Raw genomic sequence first — 24,313 nt, forward strand, 5'->3', positions numbered from 1 at the left:
TTAAAGTGTATAGTATATAATTATAATATAGTATAGTCACCTTTCTGTGCTATAGCATAGCAAAAATTTTTATCAGAGAAAATTCAATCATATTAAGATTGTGGTTTCCTCTCTCTCTTCTATTTCTTGCCAGATTCTCCCCACCTCATCAGTCATCCATTTTATGACTTCTTTCTCTTTCTTTAGAAAAATAACAGATAAATAAGGAAGAAAACAGACCATAATTTAAAAAAACACTGTAAAAAAAAGTATAAAACACAGACACAGAAACAAAATCCATAAAACCACAAAATTGAAAATCAAAGTATATAACCGAAATACCTATAAGGTAAAAAAAATGTTCCCCCATCCCCAGGAAATATAATACAAAACAATACAGAACCACCATTGAGTTGTTATTTTGACAGCATGCATGGGGCTTCTACAGGATTATGCTAAATATAATTTCAGCACTTAGAGGGGAAAGTGGACACAATTACATCCGTAATAAAGAAGTGTGGATCATGTTGCCTACACTTAAGTGTGTTTTTAAATCCAGTGAATTTCCATTGGAGAAATCTGATTGTTCCTTTGCAAAGTAGCTGTTAATTGGAGATAACTTCTTCATTGCTGATGTAATTGTGTCCATTTCCCCATCTAAATGATGAAACCATATTTAGCTTGATGCTGTAGAGGTCCTGCTCATACTGTCACAGGCTCCCTGAGAGCATATGTGTATCAAGCTTACTGTGTTTGGAAGACAGTTTCCATGTGTCTTCTATCTCTTCTCTCTCTTATAATATCTATACACACTCTCCTGTATGGATGCCTTATCCTTAAGGAAAGGAGTTCCATGAAAACATCTTGTTTAGGAATAAGAAGTTCCAAAGTCTCTCACTCACTGCACATTTTCTAGTCGTGGATCTCTGTATTAGTTTCTACCTAAAGGAAGAGAGTTTCTCTGATGATAGCTGAATGATACATTGATCTATAGCTGTGATTAGAAATAATTGCATTGCTCTCAATTCATTTGTTTTCTCCTAGGTCCATGACCTACCTAGAGGAAGAATGTTGGCTACTAAAGCAGTGTCATATATGGATTTGATCTAATAGAGTGGACCCTAAATCCAATCACAGAGTGTTTTTGGTTATTCCCACTTTTGTGTCATTTTTGTAGGCAGGTCACCATTGTAGATCACAGAAATTAAAAACTGCTTAGTGTTTTTCTTTCTTTTCTGGTAGGAAGCAGAGTACCTGCTGGTGCCAGTCCCTAGGGCTAAAGGCTTCCATTGGCACCAGTTTTACTTTGAAAAAAAAAAATGAATACACCAGAATTCTGAGAAGACAGTAAAACACTGGTTCACTGTTTAATATAGTTTCAATTTCTCTCAGGTGTTTGTTTTGTTCCCAAACACTGCTTTTCATTGTGGAAATCTTTATATTCATAGAATTCACAACAGAGGAACCTGGAAGGTCTGAGAAGTACTTAGAGAAATGTTCAAAGTCCTTAGTGATCAGAAAAATGCAAATTAATTTAAAGTGGCCCTAAGATTCCACCTTATATCTGTCAGAATGGCTAGGTCAAAAAATCAGGGGAAAGCACATACTGACAATGATATGGGGAAAGAAAAACACTCCTTGGGATTGCAAACCGGTACAACCACTTTGGAAATCAATCTGAAGGTTCCTCAGAAAATTGGAAATAGATCTATCTGAAGACCCAGCTATACTACTCTTGAGCATATACCCAAAAGATGCCCAATGATACCACAGAGGTACACATTCCACTATGTTCACAGTGGCCTTATTTTTGATAGCCAAAAGCTGGAAACAACCCAGATGTCTCACAGTTGAAGAATGGATACAGAAAACATGGTTCATTTATACAATGGAATACTAATCAGCTATTAAAAACAAGAACAGCTTGAGTTTTACAGGCAAATTGATGGAAATAGAAAATATCATCCTGAGTGAGGTAACTCAGACCCAAAAAGACATGCAAGGTATGTACTCACTAAGTGGATGTTAATCAAAAAAATACAGAATATCTAGGACACATCCCACAGGACTCAAGAAGGTTAACAAGCAGAAGGACCTAAGTGAGGATACTAAGAAGTCGGGGGGGGGGCAGAGGAATGGAGGGACTTGGGTGGGAAAGGGGACAGGCAGAGAAAGGGGGAACATGATCAGGTATTGAGGGAAGCAGGACTGAAACACTGGGGTCAGCAGAAAGAATGAAAACAGGCAGCCTCTGGAGGTAGGAAGTGGGGGGACTCTGAGGATGTACCAGAGACCTGGGAGGTGAGAGACTCTCAGGACTCAAAGGGAGAAACAATGGATGAAGTGCTCTACAGTGCAGAAGGGGAACTTGTAGAGTCCACTTCCAGTGGAGGGACAGGATATCAAGTGGAAAGATAGGGTTGCCATCCCAGAGTCAAAAGGTCTGACCCAGAATTTATCCTGTCTGAAGAAACTGCAGAGACAAAAATGGAGAACATGAGAAAAAGGAGGTCTACTTATAGGCCCAACTTGGCACCCAAATCAAGGGGAAACAGCAAGGCCTGATACTATTAAAGATACTGTGGTGTGCTTAAAGACAGGAGCCTATCATAGCTGCCCTCTGAGAGGCCCAACAAGAAGCTGAAAGAGACAGATGGAGACACTAGCATCCAACCAATAGACAGAAACCAGGGGCCCCTTTTGCAGAAAACTTGGAAGAATCTGAGAAGGAGAAGAGGGCGGCACCATAAGAAGATCAGTATTCTCAACTGAACTGGACCCCCAAGATCTCTCAGACACTGCACAACCAACAAGGCAGCATACACCAGCAGATGATTCCAAGGTCTTCTGGAGTTAAATTTATGTAGGTCTGTTTTTTTCTGCTTTTCATTCATTTCTCTCACTTATTACATCTCAAGTACAGTTTCTCTTCCCTATAATGTTTTCTCATACAACATTACCTTTCCTCTTGATCCTTCTTTTACCTCATCTCAGAAAAAAAGAAGACTTTCTAGAACATGAACTAAAAATTCAATAAAAAATTGCAATAAGACTAGACACATATTCTAATATTAAGGCTGGATAAGGCAATCCAGTAGGAAGAAAAGAATCTCAAAAACAAAGTATACAAGAATCTGAGACAGCCCCTGATTCCACTGATAGGAATCCCACAAGAACACTGGATTACAGTCATAACTTATATGCAGAGGACCCAGTTCAGAACCATACAGACTCCCTGATATCTGTGAACCCACTTGATTCCAGGTCAGTTGATTCTGTGTGCCATGTTCACAATCTCTCTGGCTCCCCCAATCCTGCTTCCAGCACAGGACTCTATGAGCTTTGCTTAATATTTGACTGTGGGACTCTGCACTTACTATTATCAGTTGCTAGAAGAAGTCTCTCTGGTCTCTGTGTTGACCTGTACTATGCTCCAGACCCAGTACATCGTGCAGGCATGACAAACTATAGGTAAGAGATTTTGTAGCTTGGTTGGTGTCCAAATCCCTCCACTTGAGGCCTTGCCTGGCTGTAGAGGATTGCTGGCTCAAGCTTCATATCCTCCATTGCTAGGAGTTTCCATCAGTGTAATGCTCACAGATTCTGTAGAGTTTCCATTGTCCTGGGTTTCTACCATACTCCTGAAATGCCCACCCATCCCAGTTGTCTGTCCCAGTATTCATTTCCCCACACATGTGATCCTCCAGTTCTAATTCCCATGCACCCCCAGTTAACTAGCAACTATTTTCCTGTCCTGGGAAGATCATTGATTTTTCCTTGAAATCTTTCTTGTTACATAACGTCTCTGGGTATGCGTATTGTAGCATGATTTTTCCTTTACTTCACAGCTAATATCCACTTATACGTGAATATATACAATGTTTGTATTTCTAGGTCTTAATTACCTCACTCAGGATGATTTGTTTTTAGTTAAATCTATTGTATAAATCTACCAGTTTAAAAAAATTCATTCTTTGGTTGAAGAGCATTTAGTTATTTTCAGTCTCTGGCTGTTATGAATATAGCTGCTTTAACATAGTTGACCAAGTGTTCTTGATTACAATAGAGCATCTTTTGGGTAAATTCCCAGGAGTGATATGATTCAGTCTTGAGATAGAATAGTTTCCCAAATATGTGAGAAAGTGCCTTATTGATTTTCAAAGGGGCTATACCTATTTACACTCCCACCACCATTGGCAGAGTGTTTCCCTTGCTCACTAGCTCTCGTATTTGTTTTTGATTTTAGATATTGACTAGTAAAAGATTAAATCTCAAAGATGTTTTGATTTGCATTTCCCAGCTGGCTAACTATGTTAAACATCTTATTAGTTAGCTAAATCATGAGAGTACTTATCTCCATGTCTTGGAGCCTATAACTTTTCATCTATGGTGGGGTATAGAAAATTTGTAATGTTTATCACAATTTGCCTGTTTCTTTATCATTATAAACTACAATTCTAAAACTTAGCCAATTTATAGAGACCACTGAACACCTGGAAAGCCCCTATACTACCAAACGTTGGAGCATCAAATCTTCAGCCTTCTGGCCCAGAATCATCTGACAGACCTTAGTGATGCAGAATTATTAAGGGCTGATTACTCTGTCTAGGCAGATATAATCAGTCAACTATTCTGCAAGTGTGTCCTTTTCTGGACAGTAATTTGTCTGTAGATGGAAAGAGGCAATTCTTGCCTAGTGGCTGTCACCGCACAACTGGAGTAACTCCAAGGATGCTCAATTTCTTGCTTAGTGCATCTCATAATTTCAGTTAACTCAGTCACCGTGGATTTCTGATAGAGTTGAAGACGTAGAGTCTCATAGCCAATCCTGGCTATTTACTTTGAGAGAAAAGATCTGAGAGGATGGTCTTCAGCTGACATTCATTTTAAAGCCAAGAAAAAAGCCATGTTCAAAACTAAGTGTTTTAGTTAGGAGAGATGACAGAGGTTCTGGTTAGTCAACAAAATGATGGACTGGGTATTAGGACTATCTTGTACCTCACTGGTACAATCAAGAATAATTATGCTTTAATTGTATTTTGAGAGAAAAGTTTTATTTTAACAGGAAGGGTGATATGTAGGAGGAGCTAAGAAGGAAGGAGTACTGAGAGGAAGAAATGGAGTAAGGAGAGGAGAAGATGAAAGGGAGGAGAAGCTAGGTGATGAGAGAGAGTAAGAGGGGGCGGGGCATGGAGGCAGATGTTCATGTGTCTCCACCAGTCAAAGATAGTTTATATATCTAGGTTGGGTATTGGGTTACACTTCTGATTGAGCATTACCAAACTTATAAAGCCTTTGATTAACATTTAAATAATTGTATAAAAGCAAAAAGGAAAAGGGGGCATGGGATAGGGGTTTTCTAGGAAGGGGAAATGGGGACAGGGGATGGCATCTGAAATGTAAATAAAATATAAAATTAAAAAAACTACAATTCTTCTCATGAATTGCATTGTTCTCAGGAAAGGTGATCAAATGTGTGATTCTCAAGTGTATAATTCATATGAAACTATTACCAATAACTTCTGCAGTAAATTACATCCTAAAATTTTGACATAATAATTCTTGCTAAAATATTTATGGGAAAATTAAGTTAAACATGAAATAAGAATAAGAATCTCTTATTTTTGTTTTTCATAATAAAAAAAGTCTCATTCTACCTATGCTAATTTTAAGAAAATGATCGTAAAGAAAATGTTGCACCTCCTATAAAACCATGGTTTAAGTTTATTTTAATCATTTATGTTTTATTTTTGATATTATAATATAACATCTTTACTTACACCTTCCCATTCATCCTTACAAATTCTCTCACATTACTTCTCCTTGCTCAATTTTAAATTCATGACCTATTTATTTCATTAATTTTTTTCCTATGTGTGTGTGTCTTTATAAATATTCCTATATACAACTAGTTGAGTTTATATTATGATATTTGTATTTCTTATTTTTAGATTTAACCATTTGATATTGGATAAGCAATTTGTTGTGTTCTTCCCTATGGAAGACTACTTCTCCTGCTCTCAAAATTTTTGAGTTATATAGTAGTTAGGCCCATAGGGTCTTTTCTTGTTCATTTAGATATGTTTATTGTTCTTGTTTAGCCCATATTTAGACAGGTTAATCTGATATTGCCATATGAATTTAGTTTTCACCACTAATCTAACTCCAAAATGTTTACTACTTACTTTACTAGATTTATCTTTTGTCACTGTTTTTCCCAAATATATAAAGCATTAGGAAGTTGCAGAAATGACCTATGCTGAAATAGTAAAAACCAAAGCAGAATGAATTATTAGCCATCCCTGAGACGAATTAAATATGTTTCTCATGTTGTAAAGATAAGGTCATGTAGAGAAAGACAGAATCTCATCCAATATAAATTCCATTATATTATAGTGTTTATAGAAGACTCACGTAAGTTTTATAAGTGTGATAACTTTTAATCTTTTTGATGTTCCCATTACTCACCCTACTAGGCTTCTGTACTCCCTGGGGCCTCAAGTCTCTGCAGAGTTAGGTGCCTCTTCTCTCACTGAGGCTCAACCAGGAAGTCTCTGCACTATATATGTCAGGGGCCTCATATCAGCTGGTGTATGCTGCCTTGTTGGTTGTGCAGTGTCTGAGAGATCTTGGGAGTCCAGGTCAGTTGAGAATGCTGATCTGGGTGCCAATTTGGGTTTTGCCAGTTAAACTGTCTTTGGAATTTTATTTTCAAATAATTCAAAATCTCGTGGATGTGGAAGAAACATTCCTCCTTTGCAATAACTAATACATACTTACATACAGTATATTAGATATTGAGCACATTCAGTTTCATCTACAATTCCATTTAGGTCTCATAAACTTTTCAAGAAATATCTGTAGTATCACCATTTTGTACAAAAATTAAAACAGTACACAAAATTAATTTGTTCAGTATTCATTTCTTGTCCTTTTCTTCTTTTTTTCTTTTGTTTTTATTCACCCCACCCCCCAAAAAAACAGTATATCTGTATATAATAGCCTTGGCTATCTTGAAACTTGCTTTGTAGACCAGGTTGGCTTTAAACTCACAGAGGTCTGCCTGCCTATCCCTCTGAATCCTGAGTGATTTTAAGTCTATGATATTGAAATGAAGAGAACAGAATTTTCCCTCTGCCAATTGCATTATTCATTCTCCAGACAATGCTGTAGGAAATATTGGAAGGTCTTAATTAAGTCAGTGGAAGCAAGACTAGAGATAAAGGAGGATGTCTTCAAAGTTTTTTGGCTAGAAGTAGCTCTGTGGTTATAATGCTGATCTTCCTGGAAGCTAAAATAGCTCCAAATATATACATGGCAGCCTATAACTATCCATAATGCCAATTCCCAGTTATCTGATTCACTCTTCTAATCTCCTTGAGTTCCAGGCATATATAGTACAAACATACATGTAGGCAAAGTACTCATACATTTAAAATAAAAAAAAATACAAATAATTGTTTACCCTATTGCTTCAGGCATATAGTTCAAGATTCTCAAGAAGGTAAGGTGGGGGAAATGAAATCTCAAGCCAAGCTGTGACAATTAATCATGATATGGCTCAAAATAAAAAAAAAATGTATAGGTCAAAGGCAGAGCATTTGATGTATGTGCAAGACCATATTCTGAAATACCTATTTATAAAGAAAATGAGAAAAATAAAACTATATGTTATTTTTATATGAAAATATATCATAAATTCCAGAAAAGGAGAATTGAGTCTCTGTTATATTAAGGGTTTTATAGAGGTTATTTTATAGCTGAGTATCAGAATAAATACCTTAGATTTCAGTTTTTGAGATCCAGAAAAATAATAAAAACTAGGTAATCTGGTTATTTAACATAATAGGGTTTGATTTGTAGATTCAATTCAGTCTATATTTTAAACTTTTTATGTTAGCATCATGACCCAAGTAACTATTATTATATTGCAAAATTCTCCTATGTTTTAAACTTCCTATGAAACACAATTTGATTAGAATCAAGAGATAAAATGTTGGTTGTTACCTCAGTTTACTGTATGATCATATTTCTACCCAATTGTCTAAGGTTTTCAAGGATATTATCCATGAAAGATATAATACATAAGGATATAATAATTAAATTAAATAGCAATATAGACTATTTTAAGTGTAGCATAAATTTTCTTATGTAATCATATTATATAAATGTTTCAATCATTTATTATAAAGTAGACAGCTCAACTAAGATTGAATAATGTTCACAATGTTTTTGCTGTCGTCAAAGCTACATTTTTTTTCATTAATGAAGTCATGCCATAAGCATTTATTATAAAGAAAAAAGCTATTGCCATATATGTAACTGTTCATCCTTTATGGTCTCATCTCTTCCATTTGTTAAAATTAATATTATCTGTTACTTAAGGATTGACCTTTCAAATCAGCTTCCTCTGGCCCTCCATCTATAAAATGTGCTGTGGATCACCTCAGAAGATACTGAGGGCCATACAGAGACTGCCTACCTGGGGATGCATCCCATAAGCAGACATCAAGCCCAGACTCTATTGCTGATGCTAAGAAGCACTTGCTGGCAAGCCCCTGATATAACTGTGTTCTGAGAGGTTTCACCAGAACCTGACCACCAGTTCAAATGTGGATGCTTGCAGCCAACAGTTGGACTGAGAACAGGAATACCAATGGAGGTGTTAGGGCAAGGACTGGAGGAGCTGAAGGGGTTTGCAACTCCATAGGAAGAACAAGAATATCAACAAACCACATCTCCAGAGCTCCCAGGGACTAAACCAGCACCAACCAAAGAAGACCAGCTGCATATGTAGCAGAGGATGGTCTTATCTTGCATCAATAGGAGGGAAGGCCTTTGGTTCTGTGAAGGCTCAATGCCCCAGTGGAGGAAAATGCTAGGGAGGTGAGGTTCGAGTGGGTGGGTTTGTAAGGGAACAAGCTCACTGAAGCAGGATGATAGGGATGGGATAGTGTGTTTGTAGAGAGGGAAACTGGGAAAGGGGAAAACATTCAAAATGTAAATAAATAAAATATCCAATAAATTCTTTTTTTAAAAATGAGGTACACCAAGTTACAAATTTTTTAAACTACTTTTCCTAACACATACAGGGTAAGTTTCCTAGCCATAGAAATACAAAGGGCTGAAGCAAGGTAAATTTGTAAATTAAAATATGACAGAACAGCTCCCTTCTAAATGTGTGTGATTATACACATTGATTAGTGACACTCTCAGCTTTCACCAAAGAAGCTTCTTTTCCAGTATGTGACAGTTAATGCAGAGATTCTAAAGTATACAAAGTGGTAAGAGTGATAGTTGAGTATTCAGTCCTAAATAATAAGATTTCAATATCACTCCTTACAAGATCCAGGTAATGTTGTAGAAGACAAGCATCTGTGGGATTTAGAAGAATAATGTGAAACACATGTTTGGTTGTGTCATGAGTGTCACAATCATGACCATACAGTAGCTGTGGCAACTTGCAGAAGACCTGCAAATATACAAACACATAGATACACAGACCGTAGACACTAGTAGTAAAGAAGGAGCTAGCAGGGATTAGAGAAAGAGGAGAAAAGTACCAGGACAGTGTTGGCAGAGGGAAATACAATTGCAATCTCAGTAAGCTGTACACAACGTAGATGTGCATTTTAGGGAGCATTAGTCACTTACTCTCTGCTTTAACTATTGCCCCAAGGAGGATAGAGATTTTTCTGACCAAATCTAAGAGTAGCACTAGTCCTATGTGTAAAAATATATATTAAACATATGAATAAAATTGAAAGAAGTTATTTTAAAGTTGAATATTTTGATGCAATCACATTCCTATAAATATATTACACTACAAAACATTGAGTTAGATCTGCATGCATAATATAATGATAAAAATTATTCAAAAAATTAATTCATAGTAAATACCAGTTATAAAGATTAACTGAATATGAAAAAATATATTGAATGAGGCATATTCAAAATTTAAAATAAACAAAATATGAAAAATGTTAATTATAAGCATTTAATAAACTAGTATTAATAAACACAAACATAAATCAATAAGAATAACAACAATATAGATTGCAGACAGCACAATTCCTGGAGAAAATAACATAATATTTTCTGGAAGGTTAATATGCCACTCTTTCAAAAAATTAAAATAAGGAAGTATACATGTCTTTAATATTTAAATAAACTGGAGAGTTTAAGTTTGTAAAAATAACATACATAAATATATACATACATAATGATCAGTATAGTTCTAAATTAATAATATAATTATGAACAATTATATATAAATGTATAATTAACAGTTATATAATTACAAGAGATTAACAAAAAAGTTAACTGCTTAGAGAGTGGGATTATATTTTCATTAATCGTCCTTATAAATTTTTATTTTTTTATTTAGTGTGTGACAGTGTCAGGTCACCTGGTACCTGAGCCATAGTTCTGACCTACCATATGATGTCCTATAAATTGAACTTGTGTCCTTTGGAAGATTAGACAGTGCTCTTAACCACTGAGCCATATTTCCAGCTCTGGAAATACATTTTTAAAACTCTGCAGTGATCACAGATCTTTGTTTATTGCCTTGCTTGTTCTTTGACTATTTGTGTTTATTGTCTTGCTAGTTCCTTGACTATTTGCATCTTTTGTATTGCTTAGTTCCTCAACCTAGAACTGCCCTTAATACTTGCACATAGTTAAAATAGAATAAAAGCAAAAAATAAAGTTTAAGTATAAGAAACAAAGATTAAACTGAAATTATATGATATATGTATATAAGTATTTAAATAAAATAAAATTATTACTTTATTTGAAAATATTCATGATGTGCAACAAAGCATGAATTCATTGTTAATATCATGCTTAGAGTATTTCTTTTGATTAATGCATTGAAATGTCTGTCAATCATTTGATTCAAAAAGTTATTTTGAACATTTTACAAATGTAAAGTAATAAGATAAAGACAGTGCAAAAACATACAGATAAAACACTACTTGCTGTATCCCAGTCGATCCAACAAAGGTAATACAGGGGTTATTGCTGTAAGTAAGACTTCTAACTTGATGTGTTTATAGGATGTGTGCCCTAACAGAATGTCATATAAGAAGTAAGATCTTGTCCACACACTGAGAGTACATTCAACTTACAACTTGAATGTTACAACTTACAACTTTAATGACAAAGATGATCAAGCATTAGGCTTTTAAGTGAGTGAAGAAGTTGTAAAAGAATATAAAGGGGAAACAGGCACTTTGTGTTTTTGTCATACATTTTCAGATGTACAGTGAAATTATTAATTGAGAACAACATAAGCACAGATATTAATAATTATGACACTTTCTTTTTTAATAACTTTATTTTCCATATTGTCACTGATATTAGAATATGCCATTTTCCTATCATTTAGTTTTCTTAACTAATTTTAAGCAAATCCAAATTTCAGAGCTATTGATTTTATTCCTTTCAAGCTATTTAACTGTGATTAAGTTAAGTGATAAAACAGTAAAATATTTGTGAAGATCCTACAAGCATATAATGCATAAGGTTTATCAATATCTTTAAATTATAATTAGAAATTATTAATGCTCCACAGTTACGTTTCCTAACACAAATAACTGACATTTCATTATATATTAAATTCTATTTAAGCTAAAGAATTACACACATATATTTTTGATATTACATGCTATTTGTCCAGATGAACACAAATATTTAAAGCATGGATTTAATGTGCATATCTTAATTTCCAGTTATGACATAACTTTTAAAATCCCATTCTGAGATATGTTCAAACTATGTTTTTGTAAGTGAAGGTCCACTGAACTAGAAAGAAAAAAAAGTCTGTCAGTTTTGTACCAAGAGAGAAGCTGAAGAAATGCTCAGTAGAAAAAATGTATTTAAATATTTAGCAACTGTGTTATTTTAATTTCTGGGTGCACTCTCTCTTCTTCACAACTCTCATGACAGCACTTTTCACTTCTTTGTTTCTGAGACTATAAATGAGTGGGTTCAGCATGGGGATCACAATAGTATAAAAGACAGAAGCTACTTGATCCTTTCCCAAGGAGTAGGACTTACTTGGTTTTAAATAAGTAAAGATCATGGTACCATAAAAAACAGTGACTCCTATAAGATGTGAGGCACAAGTGGAGAAGGCTTTGTGCTTACCTGAAGAAGAATTTATCTTCAAAATTGTAGAGAGAATAGACACATAGGATGAGGATATTGTGATCAGGGACAGCAATAGAGTAGAACCAGCTAAAATGAATATAGTGGCTTCTGCATCATAGGTGTCACTGCAGGATAGAGCTAAAATTGGGAATGTGTCACAAAAGAAGTGATGAATTACCTTGGAGTTGCAGAAATTCAGTGTGCTTAAGCAAAAGACAGTGACAGAGGAATCCATCGCCCCAATCATGTAGGACCCAGTGATGAGCGCATATGAGCGCCTAGGGGACATAATAACTGGATAGTGTAGAGGGTTGCAAATGGCCACATAGCGGTCATAGGCCATTGAGGAGAGTATAAAACATTCAGCAGCTGCCAATAGGACAAAGAAATACAATTGGATGAAGCATCCCATGAAGGAAATATGCTTTATGGAGGTCAACAGGTTCTGTAAGGTTTTAGGTGTGATGACAGTTGAGTAACTGAGGTCAAGGAATGACAAGTGGGTGAGGAAAAAGTACATTGGTGTGTGAAGCTGAGCATCTAGATGAATGATCAGCATCATGCCTGTGTTCCCCAACACAGTGATCAGGTATATCAGGAGAAACAGCACAGAGAGGACCAGCTGAATCTCCTTGGAATCTGTCAGTCCCACAAGCATGAACTCAGGTTCATTTGTATGATTCCAGGCATTCATAGTGAACAGTCCTAAAATGTGGAAATGTTAAATACAATACTTAGCCTGAATTTCAGAAAAGTATTTGTTTATATGTGTCTAAAGTTCTTCTTATAATTGTATTATCCCTTAAACTTCATATTATTTTATAGTTTGCAGTTGTAAGAAATTTAACTGACCAAATAGGTGGATACATGAAGCATCATTTGACTGTGATCTCATATACATTAGCATACTTCATAATGTTAGTGAAATTGGTAACATTCCGAATAAATTCCTTAAGACTACAGAAAACATTATACTGTATAAACTACCTGTTTATTTCATATTAGGCAAATATCAGAAAAGATCAAATTAACAAATAAGAATTAATACATTTGGGTTTTTGAGTACATAATAAGACTTTGACATCAGAGTCTATTTATAATTTTATGTTTTTAATTTTTTTTACTAATTGAGCAATCTCAATTGAATATTGGACATATGATAAACAAAACTTGGAAATAAACAATTTATCTTCAATTACTAATTTTTTAATGATGTCAATAACTTTAATTACAAATAAAGTTTTTACTTTTTAAGAATATAATAGACTCTAATAAGATAGATAATTATTAATTGTGACATGATGTCTTTAATTCCTGAAAATCCAAAATCAATGACTTCTAAAACTACAACCTCAAATTATGATGATTTATTTTATAATCTTATTCCATCAATCCCATTAACAAAAGTTCTGAATTACTTGTAAAATTATTAAATGATACATGTTCACAGAAACACTTTAATAGAACCTATGTTTCCCTTCAAATTTTAAGAATACTTACTATGAGCCAAAGTTAGGAATAAGCAAACAAAAATTGCTTTTAAATATTTTTGCCTAAAAAAATTCAACTGTCAATTTTTCTAAAAACAATATAGAAAATCTACTTAAGGATATAAAAATGTCTGTACTACAGCATTTTTCCTTTACATATTCATTACTGCATTATTGTGAATTCATTATTTTTACCTGGAAGATAAATTTAATCACCATACAAATTTTATGCAGGTCTCAGTCAGATGAGATTCCACTTCAAAGATTCCAGAAACTATTGTGATGTAAGCAGGCCAGTTTATGCCTTGCCTCCTTGCTTTATTATTCCAAGGTTCCTCATATAAGGACATTGAGCATCATGCAATATGTTGTCATCTGCAGGAGCCAATTTCCAAGCAAGTTTACTTGGCACACTATCAGAAACGAAGTTCAAGAATAAATTAAGCCAGAAAATGAATGATTATTTTTTCTCATTCACCAAATTCAATATATGTGAACATATTTATGTATACTGTGTGTTAAATTGACTCAATTGCTAAATAATTTCATGATTTATAATTTATTTAGTACATTTACCTAGTAGTGATATTTTATCTACTACAGAAATAAAGGAACTTTTATGTGATACATTAGCTACTTTGTCAATAACACCATTAGTTTTATTACAGTCTCTTAGAATTTGTAAAGTGTAGAAAATTTCAAAATGGCTATGCAGTATTGAACAATGTAGTGTCACAGCAGTTACCCAAACTATACAGACATTTATGTTTAAACACTAATTCACATTATTTACTAACTTGCTATATTTTAAATTTTGCATTTACAGCTTTATTTTCTCTCTCTCTCTCTCTCTCTCTCTCTCTCTCTCTCTCTATATATATATATATATATATATATATATATATATATATATATATATATATTTCTGTGTGTGTGTCATTCATATATTTTTTCTTACTCCCTCTTCTTTTTCTCTCTGACTTTCTCCTTGCCTGAATTTTCCTACTGTTTTATTGTTCTTTTTAATTTATTTAGTTTACATTTAATTTTGTTAGTATATATTTATTGTATTTAATAAGGAGAACCATTATGAGACATTTTCACACATGTATATAAAGTACTTTGATCATGTTAGCACTTCTTAATACCCTCTCTTTTCCTGTGTCTACTGTCTTAGTAGTCATCTTCCTCCTTGATCATAGTTCCCTTGTAAACTTCAAATTTTATTTGTTCTACATTCAACATATGATAAAAAATGTGATATTTGATGTTGTATTTATTTCATATGATAATCATCTATCTCCAACAGTTTTGTTCCACCTAGTGTCTAATTAATAGGGGGCAACATGTGCCAGACTTACTTTACTCTCTCATCTATAGCTAGACACTGAGATTAGATTCATGGCATCATTATATGACTAGCACATAGGTGTGCCACTCTCTTTATTGTATAATATTTGCAGTCTTTTTGTGTTTATACAGTATTACTAAAATTGTCTTTATTTTTTGTAAGAATATTTATGAACTCTTAACATAACTGAACTAATTGACATTCCAACCAGTTGTGCATAAAGGTCTTTATTTTTCCCATTCACCCAGTATTTGATCTTTAATTATTTTGTTAACAGCCAATATGACACAGAAAAAATGATTCTCAGTAGAGATTTAATTTGCATTTCCTGCATATCTGTATGTGTTATTGGTTTGAAGGAAAGCTACTTATTTTTCTATGTATAGAATTAATATCTACCAAATGAATGTAAAATATGTTAGATTTACCAAAATTTTCAGAAAAAGTCTTAAATCATTGTATTCCCCAAATGACCTATAGTTTTACATTATGTAGGATTTAGTTTTATCAATTATTGATAAACAACTTTATTAAATTTTACAGTAAATATAGTTATGCTTTTGAGGCTTGGTCAGAGAAACTTCTTTTACAGTTAATGGTGAGACTCCTATCTTGTAGAAACACCAAGAGTAAAAGACGGTTGAATGATCAGCCCCAGTCTAGACATCTATAATAACCCCCTATAGGGTTCACAAAACAACAAAGAAAATTGACAGAAAAAAATGTAAGAGACAGAAATAAGGAATGATGTCATAAGAAGTTGTCCATTCGACATGATCTCCCTATAACAATCACATAATCAGAGCATATATAGAAAGATCACGTGATTAAGTAGAAAAAAAAAATCAGGAACAAAGATGGGCCAAAAAGTCAATGTGTGTACTGTAAACAAATTTTAAATTCTTATTATAATCACAGAAATAAAAATAGGAACACCAGGGCTGGAGAGCTGCTCAGTGGTTAAAAACAAATCCAAGAGACCATGTGGCAGATGACAACCATATATTACTTGTAGTTAGAATTCTGGAATTTTGGTTTCTTTAAAACACATGGAAATATTTTAAGAATAGGTTTTTGTTTTAAAGCCAGGTGTGTGGAAATGTGGCTGCTTTGGAGCAGCTGACTGTGATTTATTTGCCTTTTGCTTAAGCAGAGACTTGGGTTTGCCAGCTGCAGATAGTTCCTGCCATTGTGTGACATTTCAGACTTTTTAAGAAGGTATTTAAATTCTAGAGCCCCAATAGGTATTATTGCTTGTTGTTGGCTGTTTAGAGGGATATGGTTGTGGTATGATAGCAGTTGTGATTAAAAAAAAAAAAAAGAAAGAAACAAAGGAAAAGAAATTAGATTGGGGATCTAGCTCTCTCTCTCTCTCTCTCTCTCTCTCTCTCTCTCTCTCTCTCTCTCTCTCCTCTATCCTTTCTCTTCTATCTTGTGTTAGGATATGAAATGGAAGAGGAAAGCAGAAAGGATGGAAAAAAGAAGAATTTACAAATTAGCAACAGTCTGACTACAGTAACTCAAGTAAAAATGAACCTTTTACCTTCTCCTGTAATGTGGTAGACAGACATAGGGAAAACTTTAGTAAACATAAAAGAGTTGATAATTAAATATTTAAAAAAAACAGAACTACATTTACTTATTGTTGTTTTTGTTTAATTGTTTGATTGTTTGATTTGGAACACAGGACTTGGCAGTGCTTAAGTTGCATGCTCCTAAAGTCAGCATCCCATAACAACTAATGACTGTGCTTGCAAAAATGTAGAGCATTGCATCAAAGCAACATTTGGAGTAGTCCACAAAAACAGTTTATCTAAGACTCCTTGTCCTGTTTCTGCTTCCAACCCAGTGAAGTTCCTAAGTCTCCTCCCTGTTGGGGGCTGACTTTTAGCAGAAAGCGGCTATCAGCTTTGCAGCCATCTTGAGCCATATAACCTGACATGAGACTTGGATTACAATAGCCTACAACAGCTGAGCACACTCCGATATTCTTGGTTTAGATACCTTGAGATTAAAGGTGCGTGAGATTAAAGGTGTGTGACTTAAGAGTATGACTTAGAAGTATAGAGATCAGAGTTAGAGACAAGACCTAAGGGCATGATTAAAGGTGTAACTTAGAGGCTTGGCTTAGAAATGAGACATATAAAAGGCAGAGACAGAACAGATCAGAATCAGACTATAGAGAGACGAATCAGACACATCAGACATTAGGTAGAGTCTGCCCTCACCCTCGCTCTTGCTGAACCCCGACCCGCGGACCAGAGCAGCAGCTTGGGCCGGGATACAGTGGCCACCCAAACGTGGGTCGGCCCGGGCCTCAACATTTTGCCTGGGCTGTGACGTTTTTTGGCCGCCCCAACGTGGGGCAAGTGTGGACCCCAACATTAGTTTGGCCGCCCAAATGTGGGGCTAGTGTGGACCCCAACACCTCCCTGGAAAGAGGATATATACTTCCCCACTCTGAAAGCTGAAAAGTTTTCAGTTGGTCCCCAAAGCACAGCACTTCATCAGCTGGAGTGGAGCAAAGTTTATTTTGTTTTGTTTTGGTTTTTTGTTTTTTGTTTTTTTACAACTCAGTAAACTGGAGAGTAATTACCTTTTCCAGTAATGTTAAACTTATGGCATTTTTAAATTAGGTATGTTATTTATTTATGTTTCAAATGTTATCTCCCTTCCCAGTTTCTCCTCTGAAAACCCATTCTCCTTCCCCCCTCCCCCATCCATCTAAAGCCCAACCAATCAACCAACCAACCAACCAAACAAACAAAGAAACAAATAACCAAAAACCAATCAGTTTGGAGTAGAAAATGTTACTAATGGCATTAATGATATCTCCAGACTTTGTCACCAAATACCATTGGGCATAAAGCAAATATGGAGAAGAAAAAGGTTAGGGTATAGGTCTGAGAAGTGAGGAACCAAGTAGACCATAAGTACTCTACTTTGTTCTTAGTCTGGTTAAGTACGTCTACCATAAAGAAAGTAAGGTCTGGACAATGTCTAAAGGCACCCAGACCTAAGTCTTCTGAATTTCAGGAGTTCCCCAGGTTTTTTCTCTCAGGTTTTGCCACAGGTTTTCCACACAAAAGTATTGCCATCATCTACAAAATCAGACTAGCTCTTCAGGTCACTTTCTGACCTCAGAACATGACTTGAGTAACAACTGTAGCTGCCTGTGGCCAGCCATGACAGGGTCAGGTACTGAGGAGGGAACAGAGGGCTGGAAGACAGTCAAAGGCTGGTGATCTCTGGCCTTAACTCTCTTACTCTTCTGAGATCCAGAAGCTGATGGCTTCTGGATATTGATTCCTACTGATAGCAGCAGAAGAATAAGAAAAGAAATTTAGTTATTTGAGCTCTTTTCTCTTTGACTCATGGGGGTCTCTCTTTTGCCATGCAAGAGACTCAAATATCTTTAACTCTTTATGAGTCACAGAGAAAAAAAGAGCAAAACAAAGAAAAAAACAAAGAAATGAATGAAAGGAAGTAGGAAGGAATGAAGAAAGGAGAGGAGAAGAAGGAAGAAAGGGAAAGAAAGAAAAAGAAATTCAAGCACATACAGAGAAATATGTTCATTGAGTGAAGCAGAAAAGGGCCACACCCATCTTTATTACTGCTTTTGGCCTTTTATAGCTTTTTAAACAAACAAACAAAAATCTCTTATTCTAGTAAGGAAAAGTTACTTCACAGATAAAATGTTACATAAAAGGGGGTTACAGAAGGGTGTTCATAGTAAGTTCAAGTACTGTTTTATTCTACAAGCACATGTACAGTCAAAGCAACAATTTCACATGACTTTGCTTTATCATAATATATACCTATAGCCTCTTCCTTGGACCTGACCTAGATGAATGTTTTTTTTCTTGGTCACAAATTTGTCCCAAACTTATTTCTCTTCTTAGTTCAATTTATGAAACTCATAGTATTCTTTATTATGCAGCTCTTGCTTACTATTCTATAAGGAGGGGCCACATTCTATGAGTACAACTTTAGCATATCTTTCTGGAAAAACAACTAAAACCATCTCCTTAAAGTTTCTTCCTAAAGTTACTTGAATAAAATCCTGCATTATATAAAATCATTAATTCATCTAAACATTAACCCATGAAAGTTCATCTTCATGCTGATCTGCAGTAAGTATATCAAATAGGGTAAGCTATCACACAGGACATAATTACACCAGGCTATAGGCAGTGTGGATCCCCACAGGGAATACTAACACCAACACCAAGCCAAACAAATGAATATGGCCATAAAAATATGAGAAGATGTTGGGCCATGGAAGGGTATCCTGGTTCTTGGGTTATGGGTAAGCCACGCCCCAGAACCCAGGCTCCTGACACAAGGTCTGATCTCCATTCAACCTGTGCCCTTCAGTCACTTAGGATGCAGGTAGAGGTCATGATTAACAGGTCTCCACCTCCAGAGATTTAAATATTAATAAGTTATCTAAAGGCAGGGGGTAGCTAATTAAGTTATTCCCTCCCCTTTTTCCCCTCCCTATAAAAGCCAGGCTCCCCTGGCTTTTGGTGCGGAGGGCGAACCATCTATACCCATTCACCACACCATGAACAATAAAAGCTTTGGAAAACTGGACTCCACGTGTCTCCTGGTCTTGCTGCCAGGTTCCCAGCCTTTGGCACCCTGAACCTTTCCTATGCATCCGCTGGCCTGCCCGTGGCTGCTGCATGAATGTGGGACCCTCCATGCAGTGTGGAAAGCCTGCCTGGGACCCTGCTGTGGGACCACCGTGGGACCTTGCCACAAGAAGCCACCTCAGCAATACTGGAATGAAGTTTCTGGGTTGTGCCTCATCAGAGCACAACCATCACAGCTGAGCAGGATGGCAGGCCATCTCCAAGGAGATCACTTGCCCATTTCAGGTCTTCCTGCACAGCATCCATCATGGACCATTCCACTCCTCTATTTTATGAGATACTTCCAAATTGTTTGTGTCCAGGAACAACTTTTCAGTGTGCCTACAATTAAACCTCAGAAATTTATGCTTCAACTTCAGACCTGCAACTTTGATGAAGCTTTCTCTTGAAATCTGGTCTCAGTATCAATTAAATAACAATCACACCTGGTGTAAACTCAGTACTTTGTACTTTGAAAATTCTCACCAATTTAGATAACCTCAGTAGATAAAATAGCCAGAAACTCTAAAGTTGCATGCTGTCAAATCTCTGCTTTTTCTTCATTCATATCCTTTCTTTTATTTCTTCATTTCTGTAGTTCAGGTTTTACCAGCTCAAACTTTCTAACCCAGATCCATAAACACTGCCAGGTAGTACTTATCTGGCTGATAAGTACCCATCCTTTCAAAAAAAATCATGAAAAATTAAGTAAATGATTTGTCCTGTTTAATGGCATCTGGAATGTCCCAGTGGGAGATAAGATTCTTTCTGGGGATATTACAGGAAGGAGAAAACAGTCATGTGATTTCTTGCCATTTTGGCTGGGTGGTCTCAGGAAGATAGATGTAACCTTATGACAGGACCTTCGTCTTTATTAATTATATCATAAGAAGGGTAAATGTCATAGAATTTAGCATCATCTTAGTTAGCAAAACTACATGGAACAAACCAAAATAATTTTTTGTTTTTTAATTTTTTCTTATTTATTTTTTTATATTTTATTTACATTTAATATGCCATCCCCTTTCCCCATTTCCCCTCCCTAGAAAACCCCTATCCCATGTCCCCCTTTCCTTTTTGCTTTTATACATTTTTTAAAAATGTTAATCAAAGGCTTTATAAGTTTGGTAATGCTCAATCAGAAGTGTAACCCAATACCCAACCTAGATGTATAAACTATCTTTGACTGGTGGAGACACGTGAACATCTACCTCCATGCCTCCCCCCCATCTTTCTCTCTCTTTCTCTTGCTCATCACCTAGCTTCACCCTTCCTGTTAAAATAAAACTTTTCTCTCAAAATGCAATTAGAGCATAGTTATTCCTAATTGTACCAGTGAGGTATAAGATAGTCCTAATACCCAGTCCATCATTTTATTGACTAACCAGAACCTCTGTCAACTGTCCTAACTAAAGCAGTTAGTTTTGAACCTGGCTTTTTTTCTCAGCTTTAGAATGAATGTCAGCTGAAAACCATCCACTCAGATCTTTTCTCTCAAAGTAAATAGCCAGGATTGGCTATGAGACTATAGGTCTTCAACCCCATCAGAAATCCAGAATGACTGAGTTAACTGAAATTATGGGAAGCACTAAGCATAGCTTCTAAAACTTAGCCAATTTATAGAGACAACTGAACACTTGGAAAGCCCCTATACTACCGAACTTTGGAGCATCAAATCTTCAGCCTTCTGGCCCAGAATCATCTGACATACCTTAGTGATGCAGAATTATTAAGGGCTGATTACTCTGTATAGGCAGATATAATCAGTCAACTATTCTGCATGTGTGTCCTTTTCTGGATAGATTTGTCTGTAGATGGAAAGAGGCAATTCTTGCTTAGTGGCTGTCACCACACAACTGGAGTAACTCCAAGGATGCTCAATTTCTTCTTAGAATCCATGAAAGGAAGCTGTCAGGAGCAGACAGGTCTCTAATCAGAATGGACATTAATATATAAATATTTGGAACATCAAATCTATGGACTTCTGATGTTTTGAAAACCAACTATCCATGTAAGGTAACCTGGACTGTTGTCTGTTAACTCCTCTCAGCTATTTCTAAGTAAAATATGGAAAACACCCTAACAATAAACTCAAAGCCATGAATTTGCTATAGTCCCTTAACTCATAGGCTAACCATCTCAAATCAGTTTAAAAAGTTAAAGAAGGACTGGGTCTAAGCCTTGTATTTCTAAATGTGTTATACAGGCATAATGCCCATGAGAGTATCAATATTCATCTCACTTTTATATCAATAAGAAGCTCATACCAATGAAAACCTTAAATTTGAAATCAAAGTAAATTTTGTACCATTTAAGAAATTATAACTCCATCTTGATATTAATTATACAGATTTCTACCAATAGGTTATGGCTATGAAATAAGTCCTAGCTAATCCTCCCTGTTCCAACAAAACCACTACTTTTCCCTAGAAAGTCAGACCAATATTAACCACCTTAGTCCCCAAGCCCAGGGAATAGGGGCGCTGACTCTTCTTTAACTTCTTCAAGCTGATTAAGGGCATTGAGATATTAGAAGAGGGGTGGGGGGAAGAGTAAATTGATAAGCCTCTGATGCTGTGTCTTCACTGAATCCAGATGGAATTCCAGAACATCAGAGTTTGGGCAGGTCTACTCAGTATTCTTGATGAGTAGATACACCAAGGTTGTGTATTATGCAATATACAATTCTCAGAACAAGTTTTAGTATCAAGAAAAAAATATTTTTCCTAGACGGTTGACATTTTTTAAAGATCTTGGTTCTAGCAACTTTTTTCCCTTTTAAAATTGGTTGTAATATTTACATTTCAAATTTCCCATTATCCCATTCCCTCACCATCCAGGAACCCCTTATCCCATCCCCCCTACAGCCTACAGCCTTTTTTTTTTTTTTTTTTTTTTTTTTTTTTACAGCTCCATCATTTTGTCCTTACTGACAACTCCTGCAGATCATTTTGGGGAACCTGCTAGCCTAGCTGGCCAGAGAATAAACTAGACTACATTTAGTTTCACTCCCACCCTTTATTTACATTTTCCCAGTCTTATTCTCAGGTCTTTAGTAGACTGTTGTGGAATCTCTTTGCTGTCTCTCCTCATTTTTATTAATCTACATAGATCCAAATAACACAAACAGTTTCTTCTCTCCTGTTGATGCTCTCAGCCACAACCTCTTTTAGCCTTTCCTATTCCATACTGATAGCTGCCAATAAGAAACACTTTCTATTCAGGATCCCCAGTGGCCATACCTGGAAGGTTCTCAGATACCTTTTCTACCAAGCAACCCACAACTACCACATCATCCTAAGAACCAGAAAGTACAATAAAATCTAAGGAATTAAATAGCTACCAAACAAAGACAACACCAGACAGCATCAATTAGAAGCAAGATTATGCCTAAAACAGATATATAGTGTCTTATTTATGGTTTCCATTGCTTTGAAGAGACACCATCCATGTTCAAGACAACATGTATAAAAAAATAGTATATAATCAGGGCTGTCTTACAGGTTCAAAGGTTCAGTCCATTATCATTATAATGGGAACATATCAGCATGCAGGCAGATAAAGTATTGGAGAATTTCTACATCTTAACCAAAGGCAGCCATGTGGAGACTGGGTTGTGCAGTTATCTAGGAGGAGGCAATGGGCAAAGCTTGAGCATTAGGAGCCTTCAAAACCCACCTACACAATGACACATTTCTTCCAACAATGTCACACCTATTCCACCAAGGATATAACTCCTAATAATGTCACTGCCCATGGGCTAAGCATATTCAAATAATTACATTCCACAGCCTGTCCCCTATAGGCTTGTTCAAACACATGAGTCTATGAGGGCCATACATAGGCATAAGATAATGCAAAATACCTGTAGTTCACCTTTAAAGGTCTCTATGTTCTATTAGTCTCAACAATGTTTAAAAGTCCAAAGTCAAAGTCTCTTCTGAGATTCATGAAATCTCTTACCTATAATCCTCTTTAAAAATAAAATTAAAAGAGCAGATCATATAAGTTCAACATCACAGGATATAAATTACCATTCCAAAAAATCTTGGCAAGGAAATACTGGACCAAAGTAAGACAGGAATCAGCTGGGCAAACTCCTAACTCTGTATCTCTATGTCTGACATCCAAACACTCTTGAGATCTTTAATTCTTTTCATCTTTGTTGACTACAAGAGACTTCTTTTTCTTGGACTGTTTTCACAGCTTTTCTGGGCAGGTGCACCATAGCTCTGGCATCTATAACATCTTGATGTAACCAAGGCAACTTCAACTAGAAAACTTCTTGTTCCAATGTTTAGGATCTACACATGATCTTCTGGGCTCCACCAAATGGCTTGGGTCAAATGAGCTCTGCCCTCTGTAGCACTTTAGGCTCTGGTTGATGTTAATATGCTGCTACTTCTCTTTTTGGTGGTCATCCCATGGTACTGGCATTTCCAATACATTTGGATCTTCCTCTCAACTAGGTTCCACTAGTAGACTCGTAAACACTTTCTCCATGATACTAAGACTCACCTTTTTTTGATCCCTTCAGTCTTGAGCTGTCAACTGCAACTGAAGCTGCACCTTCACTTTTGGCATTTTCTGACCTCTAACAGTTTCTAGCCTCTCAGTTGCTTTTCATGACCCTTTTATTCCTTCAAAGTCAGTACCTAACTGGGTGATCCTTATACATTACCATGTCTACCTGCAGATAT

At 35.7% G+C, this 24,313-nt stretch overlaps 1 protein-coding gene across 2 annotated transcripts; it reads right to left on the reverse strand.

The window, feature by feature from the left end:
- Positions 1–6,665: 6,665 nt before the first annotated feature.
- LOC117704192 (olfactory receptor 8H1-like) lies at positions 6,666–13,930 on the reverse strand. Of its 2 annotated transcripts, XM_076929021.1 has the most exons (3): positions 13,821–13,930; positions 12,133–12,840; positions 6,666–9,451 (listed from the first exon to the last, which is right to left on the reverse strand). In XM_076929021.1, exons 2-3 carry the CDS (start codon positions 12,827–12,829, stop codon positions 9,414–9,416), a joined length of 735 nt encoding a protein of 244 aa, XP_076785136.1. In that variant the 5' UTR covers positions 12,830–12,840; positions 13,821–13,930; the 3' UTR covers positions 6,666–9,413. The 2 variants fall into 2 exon arrangements, with proteins under 2 accessions (XP_076785136.1, XP_076785134.1); XM_076929019.1 differs by lacking the exon at positions 6,666–9,451 and having other exon boundaries at positions 11,120–12,840.
- Between the last annotated feature and the right edge of the window lie 10,383 nt (positions 13,931–24,313).

The sequence above is a fragment of the Arvicanthis niloticus genome, chromosome 2, assembly GCF_011762505.2.
Source record: "Arvicanthis niloticus isolate mArvNil1 chromosome 2, mArvNil1.pat.X, whole genome shotgun sequence".
NCBI classification, from domain to species: domain Eukaryota; kingdom Metazoa; phylum Chordata; class Mammalia; order Rodentia; family Muridae; genus Arvicanthis; species Arvicanthis niloticus.